The sequence below is a fragment of the Eptatretus burgeri genome, chromosome 4 (genome assembly GCF_056783735.1).
Source record: "Eptatretus burgeri isolate ZD-2024b chromosome 4, Ebu_testis_v1, whole genome shotgun sequence".
Lineage (NCBI taxonomy): Eukaryota > Metazoa > Chordata > Myxini > Myxiniformes > Myxinidae > Eptatretus > Eptatretus burgeri.
The window spans coordinates 96,602,355-96,621,354 of NC_140964.1; the positions used below are offsets into that span (position 1 = coordinate 96,602,355).

At 52.3% G+C, this 19,000-nt stretch overlaps 2 protein-coding genes across 9 annotated transcripts in view; both read left to right on the forward strand.

Moving 5' to 3' along the window:
- Window positions 1-19,000, forward strand: part of LOC147028714 (ephrin type-A receptor 7-like) — a 468,482-nt gene that overhangs the window by 346,044 nt on the left and 103,438 nt on the right. The window lies entirely within an intron of this gene.
- LOC147028716 (vacuolar protein sorting-associated protein 52 homolog) lies at window positions 265-5,921 on the forward strand. 3 transcript variants are annotated; one of them, XM_085879387.1, is made up of 6 exons: window positions 265-542; window positions 890-971; window positions 4,366-4,418; window positions 4,639-4,714; window positions 5,240-5,307; window positions 5,448-5,921. In XM_085879387.1, exons 1-6 carry the CDS (start codon window positions 492-494, stop codon window positions 5,625-5,627), a joined length of 510 nt encoding a protein of 169 aa, XP_085735513.1. In that variant the 5' UTR covers window positions 265-491; the 3' UTR covers window positions 5,628-5,921. The 3 variants fall into 3 exon arrangements, with proteins under 3 accessions (XP_085735513.1, XP_085735515.1, XP_085735514.1); XM_085879389.1 differs by having other exon boundaries at window positions 266-524; XM_085879388.1 differs by having other exon boundaries at window positions 267-533; window positions 5,448-5,914.

The window sequence follows — 19,000 nt, forward strand, 5'->3', positions numbered from 1 at the left end:
CGGCCAACGTACGCACAAAATCGCCGATTACACTTTGAAAAATAGTGCATGTAACTTCTAATTAATGCTCAGACTTGGGCGTTGTTCACATATGGAGAACTTTTTACACGTTACAGCAAATATCATTTAGACCATATTGGGAGTGAAAATAAGTCGCACCCTTTTCACGGAACGAAACGGAACGATTGCGGCGGACAGCCCACGGCCTATTACTGTCACTCAATATCGCCCTGATGAGGTAACAACAACAATAACATTAACATGAAGAAGAAGAAGAAGAGGAAGGGGAAGACCGATCGTCGGCGGCTGGGTGGTGTAGTGAGCATCTGGGGGTTTTTGCCACCTCAGCTCGTGTTGGTTTCCCATGGCGACTATCATCCCATATTAATTATAGGGTCACAATCTAAAGGGACTTTTCATCACAGGTTCCGAGGATTCAAGAAAACGACACTAATTTCAAAATATAAACCGACGTAAAGAAGAAAAAAAAAATGAGCGCCGACATGCTTTTGACTGAGGCCCAGGTGAGCCAGGTGAGCCAGGTGAGACTTGATGGAGTAAATGATCATTAATGAATAATCAAGGGGGAATTAAAGAAAACCTTTCCTTTCGAGCTGTCGTGAGGAAGTTTATCTTGATGATGCCCCTGGTGTTGAATTGTGAAAATCGATTCCTCTTGAGTTAAAATGAGATCGATGGTTGAAAATGTTTGTTTGGTTAAGTTCGTGGCTCCTTCTCTGTAGGACGTGTAGAGGTCTTGACCCGTGGTTGAAGACCTTGTGCTCGGTCGATAAGGATAGTAAACCATATAATACCCTCTTGGTCTTGGATGTGTGTGGTTGTTCGTGATGTTCGTGTGAAGACCTTTTGATGTTCATGTTGCCTCCAGCCTGGAGAGAATGAAATGGTCGATGATACTCTGGGGCCTCTGGATCTCAGTCCGAACGACTCCATCCTCGATGAGGTTGACGGTAAGAGGTGTGTGTGTGTGTGTGTGTGTGTGTGTGTGTGTGTGTGTGTGTGTGTGTGTGTGTGTGTGTGTGTGTGTGTGTGTGTGTGTGTGTGTGTGTGTGTGTGTGTGTGTGTGTGTGTGTGTGTGTGTGTGTGTGTGTGTGTGTGTGTGTGTGAGTCTGACATGATTGTGATGAGTAGCACACTCACCTTTGAGCTGTCTAACCTGGGTTCGATTCCCTACCCTAACTGTTCCATCGGTGATCCCTGGGCATTGCATCACGAAGTGCACCTTCTCTTGGATTGATGTTAAGCTGGACGTCCCATCTGCCGGCATTATTTGGTGGACGTTCAAAATCCCAGGGTGTCTTTCGCAGATTGTCGGCGAGTTATCGCCGGCACCCTGAATAAATTGCAAAGTCCTGCCTTGACTCTCACCAAACCACACTTTGTAAGCACGATGAGTTTATCAATCCCCTTCTTGAGTTGTCTGATGCGTTCGTCCTCCAATGGACTGTAAATAGGCTGATATGTATGATAGCCTCCTGAATCCATGAAAGGACTGGAGAGACTATTGTAATCAGCCGTTATGACACCGACGGTCCGCACACAGATCTGTTATAATATCACTACCTATGGCTGCGGCTTCCCCTACGCTCCCACCTCTTGTTCATCGGTGTGTTGTACCGTCCCCTTAATAGTGATGATTCCATCTGAATCTCTCTCATGCAACATGGACCAACTTTTAACCTCTCGTGCCAACTCTCAACCCTCTCTTCCTCATATGTGGCAATTCCACTTGTCACCGTGCAACTTGGCTGGGTGTCGGTTCCTCTCTCACCAGCCATGACGCTTCACAAAAGGACTTCTGTGATTCCATGGGACTGCCTCATTCTGTGAACTTTCCCACCCAGATTTCTCCCAATGGTAAATCCTCCCTTCCTGACTTGGTGATGACTAACTTACCTGCAAATGTCTCCTGCTCTTCTTCTGCTCCAATTGGTTCGTCTGACCATATGCTTGTGAAAGTGAACATTTCTCTGGTTATTTTCAGAGTATCGCCTCAACGCTGGCGAGTCTGGTATTTCACTCGGGCACATTGGCATTAACTGCAAGCGGTCTGGTCTCCCATATCTAACCCCCTCCTCCCCCTCACCCCGATGTTTACTCACCCTGGGAATTCTTCCATAGAAACCTGCTCTGATGTCCAGATTCATTCCATGTTGTCTTCAATTATCCTACCCTTCTTCCTGACCATGGTACACTGAATCCTGTGATAAGGCAGTTGCTCTGAAACAACTTACCTTCTCTTCCTGGAAGGCAAATCCAACCGAAGGCAATCTCGGTGTTTCCAAAAAGGTCACAAGTGTGTCCACTGCCAGGAGAGCGAGAAAACAACATCTGTTCAACCTCAAGAATTAACTTTAAAACTTGACTCCCTCCTCTAAAACCTGGTGGTGCCTTGTTAAGTCCATCTATACCCCCCTTCCATCCCTTCCTTTACTTAAAATGGCACCACAGCCAACTCTGCTCGTGAGAAGGCTGAATGCCTCAGTCCCCAACCCTTCAATCTCTGTCTGTCTTTTTCACCTGAGAAGGTGGAGAACTCTTTCAACTCTCGACTGGACCGGACGGAGTTCTTTCAACTCTCGACTGGACCAGACGGCATCTGCTCACGTTTCCTGAAAACCTGATCTGCTGATCTTACGTATCGTCATTCTCACCCTGTCATTTGCGCTACATCATCTTCCATCTGCTTGGGAATCCGCAAACAACATTGCACTCAATTATAAAAGCTGCAAAAACGAATCCTCTTAACTACAGACCAATTGGCTTGCTTCCAACAATCAACAAGGTCATGGAATGTATCATCGCAGTTGATGTGAAATCTTTTTCTCCAACAACCTCATCTCAGATCACCAACTTGGTTTCAGACCTGGTCACTCCACCTTGGACATGCTGCTTCTACTCTCCCAACAATGGATGGAGGCCCTCAATGTCAGATATGAGATCGGTGGCGTCTCTCTGGACATATCTCGTGCTTTTGTTGCAGTCTGGCATCTCCCATTGCTCTCCAAATTTTCTTCCTATAGCAACCAAGGCCAACTCCACACATGGCTTCCTGCCTTCCTATACTCTAGCAGCCAACGTGTGGTTCTCAACGTAATCCTTTCATTTCCTCTCCCTGTTCAGGCAGTGTTCTGGGCACAGTCCTTTTCCTGATCTTCATCAATGATCTCTCTGACTCTCTGCAAAATCCTCTGTATCTGTTAGCTGATGACTTCATCCTCTGCCGTGACATCACCCATCCTTCAGACAGGCAGGCAACAGCATCTTCCATCGCTTCAGACTTAAAAAAAAATCACAAGCTGGTCAAACATTTGGAATATGTCTGAGTTCTGACAAATCTCACACTCCCATGATCTTTCTCTAAAAGGACTGTCTGGCAAACCCTCCAATCTACGTTCTTAACAATCCTCTTGAGGAAGTTCAGTCATTCAAACTCCTGGGTCTCACTGTTGGCCATGATATTTGTTGGGCAAACCACATGAACATTAGCCTCCAAAGCCAGCCACCAACTGGGCATCCTCTTTCATACAAAGTCCTTCCTTAGCACACCTGAACTCGTATCCACCTACAAGGCCTTCATCTGCAGCTTGATGGAGTACTGCTTTCCCATCCGGGCTGGCCCCCCTGCATCAAATCTTGCTCAGCTTGACGCTGTGGAAACCAAGACCTTCAAGATTATTGGAATCCTGCGATGAAGATGAGTCTGTGAGTGTATCACTTCACCATCGCAGACCGGTTAATGGTTTCTCTGTCTTCTACCGCCTCCTTTCTGGTCTTGTACTCTCTGCTCTTTCCATCCTTTTTATCTCTCCCCAGGTTTCTGCAGGGCTCAGATGGTCCACCATCAACCCCCTTCTGGTGAAACTAGCTAAATCCAGGATCACTGCTCAAGTCCACTCATTTGCTCCTCTTTTTATTTTATTTTATTTTATTTTTATTTTTTCCTGCTTGTGGAATCGACTTCCACACCCTCTTCAATCTCATTTTTTTCCCTCCTGGTCTTCAAGACTGCTGTTCACCACCATCACCATCTTAGATCCTCCCCAATCCAAGCCAATGATATTTTCTACCCTTGTTACCCCCATCCTAATCCCTCCTAATTTTCCAGGTTTTCTTCTCTGGAGTGTCCTCCATACATTCGTGTTTTATGTTCTAATTTTGCCTGTTACGTCTTGATCCGTTCAGAGTGATCCATTTAAATGAGCCTCGACTATGGACACAAATATCCAGATTGTTAATTATCATTTATACTGTAGTCTATAAGATATAAACCAGTGAAGCTTTGCTTTGTTGTTCTGTTGATCTGTTGAGGACATGGTTGTTGTTGTTTGTAATTGTGAACAGTGCATATCCAGGCTAATCTTGGTGATTCACTGGTGCAAGAAGCTCTTAAAACGGTGAGTTTGCGTGCGGTCCTCATTCCTTTTTACTTATAGTGCGTTGTTGCATTGTTTTGGAGGATGCTTTATGACTGTTGACTGCTTTTCTGAGGATATCATTGCATCAATCATTCACTCTTTCTCTGTTTTGATGCGTAGCTGTATTTATCTAATCTATTATGATTGAGCGTTTGTGGATCATTCTTTTCTCTTAAAATTGAATCATTATGACGTGCAGGGTGTGGACCTCCGTCAGTACTCAAAGCAAGTGGAGGCAGAGCTGCAGCAGATCGAACATGCTTCCATCCGTGACTGTATCCCCTCTTTAAGATTATCTCGGTATCAAAATTTGTTTGGTATTGTAGCCATTGCTCTTAGAAAACATAAAAGGCTGGACTATTTCCTTTGAAAAGATGTGAGGATTCAAGGATGCTCAAACTTTGTCCCGTACTCTATCATATTATGTACATCCTCCGAAGTTTCCCTCGGCATAGCTGGGTCTGCCATAGTTATGTTATGGTTCATCACCCCAAATATTTCATCACTGTTTTTAAAAACTTTTTGTACCACTCAAGCATGCTTCTGCTTAAAAGAGCCATACAAGTGAACTGTACCCAGAAGGCTTTTCACAGCTGTCATATAATTTAATTTAGGATTTGCTACTCCACAAGCTTTCAGTGACTTCTTGTTCTTTAAAGATTATCTCAAACTGAAAGTTAACCATCAACCATACTCATAATAATAGAGATTTTATGGATATGATTTGCATTATTAAGAATTCTACCAGGTGCAGATGAAGTTCTTGAAATTTTGATTGTACCTGAGACTGATTACTGCAGATATCAAAGAAAGCCAGAATATTGCCAGCCTGCATCACCAAATTGGAGCTTGCGATACCATCTTGCAGGTCAGTGGAAATACGGTGTTGATATTGCAACTGGTGCTGGTTCCATCCCTACTGCTCATCTGCCTATGGCATCAAAGGCCAACTCTACACCTGGCTTACTGACTTCCTCTACTCTCGTCCCCTCTGTGTACCTGACACAGCGCATGGAAGAGATGCTAACAACTTTCCAGTCGGATCTACAGAGCATCAGTGCTGAGATCCAGAGCTTGCAGGAGGAGTCATTGGCGATGAATGTTAAACTGCATAACCGACAGGCAGTCCGTGGAGAACTGAGCCAACTCGTTGACGAACTTGCTGTGCCTGAGCACATGGTCACGTAAGACTCCACTCACTATTTCCTCGCTTTCCATTTTGGGCAAATTCATGAGAACGTGGGCATGGCTTTAAAAAACTGAATTAACCAGATGGCATCTTTGTTGCTTCGAAGTTTGAGGCCACCCATCAAGGGCTCGGGAAGTGGTGTTGTTTTCTCTCTTTCATATAGTTTCTTGAAATACCAGATTCCTTTAGATCGATTAAATTTCCATGACATCAGTACTTGCAAAAGGCCCAAAAAGGAGGGTTGTTGTAGCCCCTTAAAAACGAATATTTGTTATGAAAACAAGATGCACCCTTGAAGCAAATTTGGTGGGATTTCATAAAATAAAGACAAATTCAAATTATCTTACGACCAATTTTTCATGGTTCAGCATCAAAGATGGTGAAATGTGTGTAATGTAAGTGACCCAAAAACTATATATTGTTGCAGATTCGCGCCCGCCGGCATGCTGACGGCCACGTAACTCGAATTGCGGCACGTCGCCCACCGGACGGACAATCCAGTCGTGACCCTCTCGGACTAACGCCGGGAACCAGTCACGGGTGGACCTTTCGGTCTCACCGCAATCGAGCCAATCAGCCCCCGCGTGGGATAGGGTTGCTCGCCAAATTCGACCTACCTAAGTACCCACGCGGAGGGTAGACCGGGCGATCGCACCTCGCCGCAGGTCGACTTCGGACACGGGCCACTTAAGCGACCCGTTCCGTACTATCGGGATAACCGAGCGGTGTTATCGTCGACCTCGACGGTTCGATTAATTATCGGGCGTATTCAGCCCACTACCAACCCTTTACGTGAAGCAAGATGAGGATTCAATGGGAGAAATGACGAAGCGAAGCGGGAAACAGTTCAACACAAAGCACATTTATTCGCGGCACACGGGAAGCACACATTCAATTCCACCAAAAGCACACAGAAAAGAAAAACACAATTCAATTTACACAAAAAGCAAATATAAAAGCGAAAACACAATGCAGAGCTAATACCGACGACCGAGCACACGGCAACACTTATACAATTCTACTTCACAGACGGCGCCGACAACACATACCCAAAACCAAAGAAAAGAATACCCTCAAGGATGAGGCGGGCCTGAGGCCGAGACCGGGTCGCGCCTACCCGTCTGGTGATGAGACGCGGAGCGGCGATGGCGCCTCAACTCCGCGGGCCTCGCGGGCAGTGTCTGGTAGGGGGTGGGAAAGGGGCTCCCTTGGTCGCACTATCTCAGCGCGGGGGGAAACAGGAGGGGGTTGCTGATGCTCGGGGTATAGAGGATCTTTATTATCCCGCGACGAGCGTCTCCACCTCGGCCAGGTCGCGCTGTCGGCCTCCCTCGGGTGCAGCTCCCTGCACGACGCGAGCACCCCCTCGTCTGGTGTCGCCGCCTTTCCACAGCTCCGTCCCCTCCGTTCCAACTCCAACGCACACGACGACCAGCTCCTTCTTGCCAACTCCACCACCCGCGAAGTCTTGACTCTCTGTTTCCGACTCTCCTACTCTCCTACTCTCCGACTCTTCTTACTCTCCTACTCTCCTCTCCGACTCTCCTGACTGATGAACACGGTCCTTTTATCAGCCCCGTAGCTTCGCCCTCTCATCTTTGACCCCCTCCCTTCGACCTTTCACCTCGCTCCCCATTGGCCCGAGAAAAAGTGGGCGTGAAGGCTTTTTGATCCATAAATTTGCATATATCGATCGCCCTGGGGCGGGGCCAGTCGCCCCTCGCTCACCGATTGGACGGCAAAAAGTGGGCGTGTGTCGTTTTTGATCCGTTTTTGAAGCACAAAATCCGTGATTTTGTACACGCTGTTCGGCGCGCGCCCTGCACGAGTCCAACACCGGTACCCACAGGCGGCGCAAGAACGGTGGCGATGCGACGGTTGCGAGGTGTGACGTGAAGGTCGTGGCGGTTGTGGTGAAGCGGCGTTGTGGTTGGTGGTTGATGTTGTGACTGGTGGTGGTAACAATGGCGGTTGGTCCAAAATAAAGATAGTTAAAGAAAAACGGCTATCCTGAAGAGTCGCAGCACGCATAAATGACATGTATTCCCACTAGACAACGGGTTTGGGCCTAACTACACATGTACTTACCGAGATATCTCACCGAAGGGACCTGAATGGTGGTTTGCGAATTTGGTAACCACAACACTACCCCCTCCCCTTTTTACAGACTCGTCCCGAGTCGTCAAATTTTCGTGTGCCATCATGTGTAGTTTTCCCCTAGTACATTTTACCTACGGATCCCTGAGTGCGACATTCATGGTATTCGTGTCCCCAAAATAAATAACCTGAGGGCTGCGTAACTATCTAAACAAACTCACTTACACGGACGACTTAAATAAAATTGCCGGCGCTAAGACAGACATGCCGGGGGCACACTCATATTTACAGTACATCTTAACCTTAACTTACAAATTTTACACTAAACCATGGCCCAGGATCACTGAACTCTGCAAAAAGAAAAGCAGTTAGCAGGGAGCCAGGCTGCCCGCATGCAGTCTCTGGCTCAAAACAATGCAGGTGACAGGGAACGTGGCTGGCTGCTCACACGCAGTCCAAGGCCTTCCCTTTTGAACTGAACGCAGTGAACCACAACGGTGCATGGGCTGCACAAACGCAGTCTCCGTGCCAGCTCAAGTGGCACACGCAATGAGCACAACGAATGGATGCATGAACACAAACACGGTGCACGGGCCGCCACTGCAGGCCCGTGTTGTAGCTGCCAACAGGGCAGTTCTCGCAGCTTGCAAACTGTTGCCTTGCGGATCCTGGCGCACATGGAAATGAACAGGGGGGGGGGGGCAAAGCAAAAATTGAACGGGGCTGGTGAACCTGGGCAGTGGGCATGGCATGGCAAAGGCAGCAGGCAAACACAGCCCGCAGAAGAAGGCCGCTGCAGGCAAACACAGCCGGCAGATGAACTGGCCGGCACAGGCCTTGAAGCAAAACACGGCCAGCAGATGAACTGGCCGGCACAGGCCTTGCAGAAAAACAGCCAGCCGGCAGACGATGTGGCCGGCACAGGCCTTGAAGCAAAACACGGCCAGCCGATGGCACAGGCCTTGCAGCAAAACAACAGCTGCCGATGAAGTTGGCCGGCCTCCGCCTTGAAGACAAACACGGCCAGCCGATGAAGTTGGCCAGCCTTTGCTGTTCAGTGGAGGTTGGTGGAGGGAGTGCGGTGGTGCTGGCCACTTGGAAGGCGGGCTCGGACCTACCTACCTGTCTCCCTCCCACCTATCGCCTTTGCCTGTCACTGTACATACCCACTCCCTTAATTTGTCAAACCCCAATTTAGCCCCAACTTATTTTTTTGTTGTTTTTATTTTTACTTCCCCTCTATAAATCGTTCCCTAACCCCCTTTATGGTCTTTGTTCGGCTAACCTATCCTGTCACCTAGCCTACTCCCAACCCCTACGTTCCCATCCCGGAGGGGAATAAGGGAGAGCTAACGTCCTGTGTCGAGGCCCAACTCAAGCCTCAGAATGGCCTCCCCAGAGTTCAGCGATCTTAACACCAAGTGGGTCCAGCGGCCCACAACGACAGCGAGGGGATGGATGGTGCGGAGGGGTACATCTCCTAATCTACCCTAACCATTTAACTGTTAAACTACCCCGGGGCTTTCAACAAGCGCCTCTCGCTTAAACTATTGGTTCTATAAACCCAGATTCCCGTCGCCTGTGTTGGTGTCCTCACAATTTCGGGCCTCGCCCCCCAATTTTCGCTCCGTGCCCTCACACGGTCTCCCGGCTGGGACACGTGGCTCCCTTTGGCAGGCACGACCCTCTGCCGATTCTCCCGCTATGGCACCCCCGGGCACTACACTGCCTCCGAGCCTACCAGCTCCCTAACACCGGGGAGTGCCCCCCATGGCACCTCCCCTGAAACGCACACGTGGCAGGCTGGCTTCCCGGGCCCCTTTCCGAGGGTCACCCTTGCCCACAACACTGCCCAAGCGGCTAATGGCGCCCCGGGCCCCCGCACCAAGCAGGCGCACCCGTGCCCACTACTCTATCCCGGCCCCCCATGGACCCTTGGCCTACCACGGCCGACTAGCCTGGTGCCCGGGGTACCCACTCAGCGATACTCACCTTTCGCAGCCACGCTCCCAAGCCCGTCAACAGGGCTCCTGCACCCCTCCAAATGGGTCTCGAGCCTACATTCCCACCAACAACAAAACGACCTCCATTTTTCAATTTGACTAACCCAGCGAACTCACTCTACACTGACCCCGGGGTCCCTTGGGCGGGAGTCACTCCTCCCCCCAATCACTCATCGCACCATGCATTCCCCATTCACTCCACACACACAGACCCGCTGGCCTCACTCACTCATGTCTCCACCTCACGACTCACCAAGCACATGCTTCCACTTCACTCACCAACTCTTCAACACACACACCGCTGAACTCTGCCATCCTTCTAACTACATCCCCTAACTAACTCGTGCTCCCACGTCGTCCCTTAAACTACAGCACGTTCCTTTTAACGCTACGTAGCTAAACTACGTCCCCTCTACACATTCACAAGTCTGTCACTGTCTCCAAATAAATCATTTTATTTCCCATCCTAAATCTGGCTACAATCCCTCTAACTAATCCATTCCACGGACTCCATGAGGACTTACCCCTGCCCCATGAAGTCGGTCTAACTAAGCTAACCCTTCCCCCTAACTAGTTTCCATCCTGTGCCCCGGGCAAGGGGGTCTTCCACCCCTTGCCCAGGAATCCTGTGCACCCGAAAGTGAGGCTTGCTTTTTTTTTTTTTTTTTTTTTTTTTTTTTTTTACATGCGCAGCACCTGCGCGGCAACTCGCACACTCTGCACCTGCCCGTGATGTCATGCAGCTGCACGTGTACCTCGTCCCTCCTTGGACGGTACCATCCGGCAGAGATACCCCTCCTGCCGGATTCCAACCCCGCGTGCAGCCATGACGTCACCGTGCGCATAAAAAAAAAACACAAGCCCCACGTCTCGAGGGGTTCCCCACGCGAACACATGTGCTTTGCCCATTGGAGCTTAACACACACGATCGCGTGGAGAACCCGTCCGGTCCAAATCCGTTTACCTGCCTAAACTTTGTCCGTCCGCGGGATCGGCAAATCCACCGCGTGCGTTTCCGGACCGGGACTTCACTCTCGCAAGCGAGCACATGGCGGTCTCGTGCGTTGCACAGCACGAACCGCGTGCTCACTGCTGGGTGAACCCGGCACGGTCCCCGAAACAACTACAGCCGCTACTCGGCTTTCTTTCTTCTCATGTCGCCTTCGTCGTCGCCATTCAACCCACGCACACCTGCGTGTTACGACGCACACAGTCCACACCATCACATTCACACGGGGAGACGCGGCTGCGTGCTCCCGCATGCCAACCGACATCTCCCTCTCATACCGCTCTCTCACACACACGGTCTCCCTTGCACACAGCGTGCTAGGAAGCACGTACCCTGGCACCATCGCCACCACACCACTCACACACGGGGTCTCTTCCCCACGCGGGGCCGCACTCGCACCTTGCACCACACACACAGGGACGACGACCCTGGGGATTTGTGACACCACAAGGGTCTCCGGGGCCTCTACACCCCCCCAAGCTCTCCGTGCACCCGTCCACAGCACTGCGTCCCCTTAACCTCGCAAAGCACGACCGAACTCACCTGGTCGTGACTCACCTCAAGGGGGCATACTCCCTCCCTCGTTCCTGGAGGAGGTCATATAGGTGCTCGCACTGGGTCTCTACCCAGTCCGCCAGCTCACCCCATTATCCTCCACTACCTCTGTGTGTGTGTGTGCGTCACTTACCCCGTCTTCCTCGTGTAGTCTTTCCTCTATTTTTTCTATCTCCCGTGTCTCTGCCAACTCTTCACCCTTTACCTCTCTTGTCTCAACTATTATTTCCGTTGTCGTCATTTCGTGTCTCGTCTCACACGTTTTGGTCTCCCCATTTAATTTTTCCCTTTCGGTCACCGTCGATTCCTCTGTCACGACCCTCGTCCAACACGCCCCCCGACTTATTTTTTCACCCGCCTCCACCGCGGGCCTGTCAGCCGTTGCACCCCCTTCCAGCTCGTTTGCTCCCACACGTGGAGTCGCCATTCCCAGCTCCCTGGTCACGGCCTTCATGCCCGCCTGCAGGCATCGGCCCATGTTCTGCGTCTCACCCCGCAGCTCTTTCATTTCTTTTTTCATTTGCTGTGTATTCGCATCCATCGTCGTTTTCACTTCATTTGTATTTGTATCCATCTTTTCGTTCATGCCTTTCATTTCGTTTTTCATTTCATTTGTGTTTGTATCCATCTTTTCATCCATTTTTTGTGTATTCGCATCCATCTTTTCGTTCATTGCCGCCAGCATGGTGCATAGCTGGGCCATGTCGGATGCACTCAGCTGAGCCGTTTCGGCAAGGGTTGGGGAAGGGTTTTGGTGGAGAGGGGGGGGGGAGGTGTCATACACTGCGGCCGCTGCCGCACCCATTTCGGGCTCTGGGTTCAGTTGGGCGAGTCCGTGTTCCTGCACAATCAACATTTCCTGCACGGGGATTCCATCCTGGACCATGGACTCTACATTACTACACATATTCATTTCTAATACCCCCAGCTCCCGCTCGCCTTGAGACGCCATCTTGCTTCTCGTGAAGGGTTAATTTAGCTCGCTCGTAATTTGGAGGGAATCGGGGGTCGCTTCTCTCACCCCTGGACCGATTCCCGTGAATTTAGCCGGAGACAGGAGAGCCCGTTTTCCTGTTCTCCGATACCAGTGCCGCGAGGAGGCGATGAATTTGTATCCCACTCCTGACACCAGTGTTGCAGATTCGCGCCCGCCGGCGTGCTGACGGCCACGTAACTCGAATCGCGGCACGTCGCCCACCGGACGGACAATCCAGTCGTGACCCTCTCGGACTAACGCCGGGAACCAGTCACGGGTGGACCTTTCGGTCTCACCGCGATCGAGCCAATCAGCCCCGCGTGGGATAGGGTTGCTCGCCAAATTCGACCTACCTAAGTACCCACGCGGAGGGTAGACCGGGCGATCGCACCTCGCCGCAGGTCGACTTCGGACACGGGCCACTTAAGCGACCCGTTCCGTACTATCGGGATAACCGAGCGGTGTTATCGTCGACCTCGACGGTTCGATTAATTATCGGGCGTATTCAGCCCACTACCAACCCTTTATGTGAAGCAAGATGAGGATTCAATGGGAGAAATGACGAAGCGAAGCGGGAAACAGTTCAACACAAAGCACATTTATTCGCGGCACACGGGAAGCACACATTCAATTCCACCAAAAGCACACAGAAAAGAAAAACACAATTCAATTTACACAAAAAGCAAATATAAAAGCGAAAACACAATGCAGAGCTAATACCGACTACCGAGCACACGGCAACACTTATACAATTCTACTTCACAGACGGCGCCGACAACACATACCCAAAACCAAAGAAAAGAATACCCTCAAGGATGAGGCGGGCCTGAGGCCGAGACCGGGTCGCGCCTACCCGTCTGGTGATGAGACGCGGAGCGGCGATGGCGCCTCAACTCCGCGGGCCTCGCGGGCAGTGTCTGGTAGGGGGTGGGAAAGGGGCCCCCTTGGTCGCACTATCTTAGCGCGGGGGGAAACAGGAGGGGTTGCTGATGCTCGGGGTATAGAGGATCTTTATTATCCCACGGCGAGCGTCTCCACCTCGGCCAGGTCGCGCTGTCGGCCTCCCTCGGGTGCAGCTCCCTGCACGACGCGAGCACCCCCTCGTCTGGTGTCGCCGCCTTTCCACAGCTCCGTCCCCTCCGTTCCAACTCCAACGCACACGACGACCAGCTCCTTCTTGCCAACTCCACCACCCGCGAAGTCTTGACTCTCTGTTTCCGACTCTCCTACTCTCCTACTCTCCGACTCTTCTTACTCTCCTACTCTCCTCTCCGACTCTCCTGACTGACGAACACGGTCCTTTTATCAGCCCCGTAGCTTCGCCCTCTCATCTTTGACCCCCTCCCTTCGACCTTTCACCTCGCTCCCCATTGGCCCGAGAAAAAGTGGGCGTGAAAGCTTTTTGATCCATAAATTTGCATATATCGATCGCCCTGGGGGCGGGGCCAATTCGCCCCTCGCTCACCGATTGGACGGCAAAAAGTGGGCGTGTGTTGTTTTTGATCCGTTTTTGAAGCACAAAATCCGTGATTTTGTACACGCTGTTCGGCGCGCGCCCTGCACGAGTCCAACACCGGTACCCACAGGCGGCGCAAGAACGGTGGCGATGCGACGGTTGCGAGGTGTGACGTGAAGGTCGTGGCGGTTGTGGTGAAGCGGCGTTGTGGTTGGTGGTTGATGTTGTGACTGGTGGTGGTAACAATGGCGGTTGGTCCAAAATAAAGATAGTTAAAGAAAAACGGCTATCCTGAAGAGTCGCAGCACGCATAAATGACATGTATTCCCACTAGACAACGGGTTTGGGCCTAACTACACATGTACTTACCGAGATATCTCGCCTAAGGGACCTGAATGGTGGTTTGCGAATTTGGTAACCACAACAATATATTGTTGCGAATTCGCGCCCGCCGGCGTGCGAATGGCCACGTAACTCGAATCGCGCCACATCGCCCACCGGACGGACAATTCTGTCGTGACCCTCTCGGACCAACGCCGGGAGCTAGTCACGGGTGGGCCTTTCGGGCTCACCACGATCGAGCCAATCGGCCCCCCGCGTGGGATAGGGTTGTTCGCCAAACTCGACCTACCAAAGTACCCACGCGGAGGGTAGACCGGGCGATCGCACCTCGCCGCAGGTCGACCCCGGACACGGGCCACTTAAGCGATCCGTTCCGTACTATCGGGATAACCGAGCGGTGTTATCGTCGGCCTCGACGGTTCCGATTAATTATCGGGCGTATTAAGCCCACTACCAACCCTTTACGTGAAGCAAGATGGAGATTCAATTAAAGAAAAGACGAAGCGAAATGGGAAAACAGTTCAACATGATGCACATTTATTCCGCGGCACACGGAAAGCACACATACAATTAATACAATTATGCACATAAAGCAATTGCAACAAAAGAAACACAACAATGCAGATCTACAACCGACTACGCGTACACACGGCAACACTTACACAATTTTACTTCAGCAGACTGGCGCCACACACACGTTTACACAGAAACAAAAGAAAAGGGCCACCCTCAAAGACAAGGTGGCAGACGGGGCCTGTGGACCAATATTTGCGCGGGACCTGATAGAGCGGTCAGGTCTGCGAGACCGGGTGGATCCTACCCGTGTCTTTGTGATGAACCGCAAATGTGGTAGCGCGGCGGTGCCCCGACTTCGTGCTCCTTCGCGGGTTTCGTTGGCACTGCTTGGAGTGGGGTGGGAACGGGGCCCCCTTTTCGCACGATCTCAGCGCGGGGGAAAAAAAGGGTGGGAATTGTTGATGCTCTGGGGAAAGAGGATAGCTGGCTTGCTTGGGTCCCGTGACGAGCGATTCCACCGCGACCTCGTCGCCGACCGCAGTCTTCCTTGCCTCGGACCAGAGCTCCTCGGTCTCTTCCCCAATTCTCCTCAGCCGACTGCAGCAAACCACCTGTACGCCCTCGCCTCCCGACTCCACTCCGCGCTCCAACCCGACTCTGCCCTAAACACTCTCCGCTCTTCCAAGGCCGACTCTGCTCAAACTGACTCTGCTAAAACTAACTCTACCGAGACCGACTCAACCCAAACCGACTCTACTCAAAACTGACTCGACTGAGACCGACTCGACCCAAAACACTCTGCCACTGCCACACTCTGCCGCTGCCATACTCTGCTCTCCAACCAAAAAAACTGACTCTCTCTCTCTCTATTCGCCCCACGATCGGCGCTTCATAGGCCGGCAGGGGAACCCATATGCAAATTTCTGGATCAGAACGAGCTCGGGGGTGGAGCCACGCTCGCCCATTGGACGGAGAAAAAGAGGCGTGAACCTCCCCTGATCCTAGAATTTGCATATCTCGATTCCACACCGATGCGCCTGGAGGCGGGGCCAAACCGCCCCGCGCTTGCTGACTGGACGGATCAGAAGTGGGCGTGTAGCATTCCTGATCCAAATTCTCCTCGGAAAGGCCGCATTTTGCACTTGCGGCTCGGCGCGTGTCCCGTACGAGCCCAGGACAGCCTGACGCTCTGCTCACAAGTGGTGCGGGAATGGCCGCAGAAGGAGAGAGGTGAAGGTGGTGGAGGGTTTCTGGTGGTGGTTTATGGCCATGGTGCCGTTTGGAATGGCGGTGATGCGATGTTTGCCGGAGCGAGTTGTGAAGGTAAAGATCGTGGCTGTTGGCATTGTTGTTGTTGTGAAGCGGCGTTGTGGATGGCGGTTGAGACGTGGTTGGTTGAAAATAAAGATAGAACAGAAAAACGGCCATCTCAAAGCGTCGCAGCCCGAATGAATCACATTTATTCCCTCTAAACAACGGGTTTGGGGCTGACTACACATGTACTTACAGAGATATCTCACCTGCGGGAGTGGAGGGAGTGCGGTGATGCTGGCCACTCGGAAGGCGGGCTCGGACCTACCCTACGGTCTCCCTCCCAACCTATCGCCTTTGCCTGTCACTGTCCCTACCCACCCCCTTAATTTGTCAAACCCAATTTAGCCCCAACTAATTTTTTTGGTTTTATTTATTTTTATTCCTATACCTCCCACTATAATTCGTCCCCTAACCCCCTTTACTGTCTCTGTTCGGCTAACCTATCGTCCTAGCCTACTCCCAACCCCTACGATCCCTTCCCGGAGGGGAACAAGGGAGAGCTCGCGTCCTGTGTCGAGACCCAACGAAGCCTCAAGATGGCCTCCACAGACTTCAGCGATCTATAACACAAAGTGGTCCAGCGGCCCACAGCGAGAGCGAGGGGATGGATGGTGCGGAGGGGTACATCTCCTAATCTACCCTAACCATTTAACTGTTAAACTACCCCGGGGCTTTCAACAAGCGCCTCTCGCTTAAACTATTGGTTCTGACAATCCAGATTCCCATCACCTGTGTTGGTTTCCTCACAATTTCGGGCCTCGCCCCCTAATTTTCTTTCCGTGCCCTCACACGGTTTCATGGCTGGGACGCGTGGCTCCCCTTGGAAGGCACGACCCTCTGCCGATTCTCCGACGCTGGCACCCCCGGGCACTACACTGCCTCCGAGCCTACCAGCTCCCTAAACACTGGGGAGTGCCCCCCATGGCACCTCCCCTGAAACGCACACGTGGCAGGCTGGCTTCCCGGGCCCCTTTCCGAGGGTCACCCGTGCCCACAACACTGCCCACGCGGCTAATGGCGCCCCGGGCCCCCGCACCAAGCGGACGCACCCGTGCCCACTACGCTATCCCGGGCCCCCATGGGCCCTTGGCCAACTACCGCCGACTAGCCTGGTGCCCGGGGTACCCACTCAGCGATACTCACCTTTCGCAGCCACACTCCCAGCCTGTCAACAGGGCTCCTGCACCCCTCCAAATGGGTATCGAGCCTACACTCCCACCAACAACAAAACGACCTCCATTTTGTTAATTTAACTAACCCCCTAACTCACTCTACACTGACCCCGGGGTCCCTTGAGCGGGAGTCACTCCTCCCCCCCAATCACTCATCGCACCATGCATTCCACATTCGCTCCATTCACACAGACCCGCTGGCCTCACTCAACATGTCCCCACACAACTCACCAACTCTTCAACACACACACCGCTGTACTCTGCCATCCTTCTCACTAAATCCCCTACCTAACTCGTGCCCCCACGGCATCCCTTAAACTATAGCACGTTCCTTTTAACACTACGTAGCTGAGCTACGTCCCCTCTACACATCCAAAGTCTGTCTCTGTCTTCAAAATATCCCAAAAAATCATTTCCCCACCTAAATCTGGCAACAATCCCACTACCTAATCCATTCCACGGGCCCCATGAGGACTTACCCCTGCCCCATGGAGCCGGTCTAGCTGAGCTAACCCTTCCCCCTAACTAGTTTCCATCCTGTGCCCAGGTAAGGGGGTCTTAAACCCCTTGCCCGGGAATCCTGTTCACCCGAAAGTGAGGCTTGTTTTTTTATTATTATTATTTTTTTCCTTCCATTGCGCAGCACCAGCGCGGCAACTCGCAACCTGTGCAGCAATTCACAGCCGCGCACCTGTGGCGTGACGTCATGGCAGCTGTTCGCGTCCCTCTTGGACGGTACCATCCGGCAGGGATTCACCCTTCTGCCGGATTCCAACCACACGTGCCATGACGCCACCCGGAGCATAAAAAAAACACAAGCCTCACGTCTCGAGGGGTTCCCCACGTGAACACATGTGCTCTGCCCGTTGGAGCTTAACACACCCACCCGCGTGGAGAACCCGTCCGGTCCAAATCCGAAATCCTGCCTAAACTTTTGTCCATAGCGGGATCGGCAACATTCACCGCGCTCGTTTCCGGACCGGGCTTCACTCCCGCAAGCGAGCACGTGGCGGCCTCGTGCGTTGCACAGCACGGACCTCGTGCTCGCTGCTGGGTGAACCCGTCGCGGTTTCCAATCCAACTACAGCCGCCACTCGGCTTTTGTCCCTCTGTCGCCGTTCTTGTCGCCATTCCACCCACGCACACCTGCGTGTTACGACGCTCACTCTCCACTCCATTACATTCACACCGGAAGACGCGGCTGCATGCTCACACATGCCGACCGACATCTCCCTCACACACAGCGACCTTGCACACGCTGTCTCCCTCACACTCGGCCGTTCACTCACGCACCGTGCCTTACTCACACACCATTCCTCGCACACGCGTGCCGTTTCTGGCGCACACGCGGCTCCACTCACACGTGCTGCTCCATTCATACTGGCCGTTTCATTCACACACACGGCCTCTTCCACTTGCGGTGCCCCTTTTACACACGGCGTGCTGGGAAGCACGCACTCCGGCACACTCGCAAACACACCACTCGCACACGGGGGCGCACTCACACCTGGGGTCTCATCCACACACGGGGTCTTTGTCACCCACCCGGTCGCTCTCACACACGCCCTTGCACCCGCGCTATGCGTGCGTTGCAGCACGCATTTCGCCACACTCGTGAACACACACCTCGACACCACACATACCGGGACAACCACACTGGGGATTCTCGTCCCCACAAGGGGGTCCGGGGCCTCTACACCCCCCAAGCTTTCCGTGCACCTGTCCACAGCATTCCTCCCCTCGACCTCGCAAAGCACGACCGAACCCACCTGGTCGTGACTTGCTTCAAGGGGGCATACTTCCTCCCCTCGATCCTGGAGGAGGCCATCCAACTGCTCACACTGGGTCTCTACCCAGTCCACCAGCTCACCCCCATTGTCCTCCAGTGTGTGTGTGTGTGTGTGTGTGTGTGTGTGTGTGTGTGTGTGTGTG

What these genes read in the sequence shown, in the direction of transcription:
- LOC147028716 (XM_085879387.1), top strand. Translation starts at nt 492, where the DNA reads ATGAGCGCCGACATGCTTTTGACTGAGGCCCAGGTGAGCCAGGTGAGC. An exon ending in ACATGCTTCCATCCGTGACT is followed by an intron (nt 4,715 to 5,239) that starts GTATCCCCTCTT and finishes TGATTACTGCAG; the next exon opens with ATATCAAAGAAAGCCAGAAT. An exon ending in CTTGCGATACCATCTTGCAG is followed by an intron (nt 5,308 to 5,447) that starts GTCAGTGGAAAT and finishes TACCTGACACAG; the next exon opens with CGCATGGAAGAGATGCTAAC.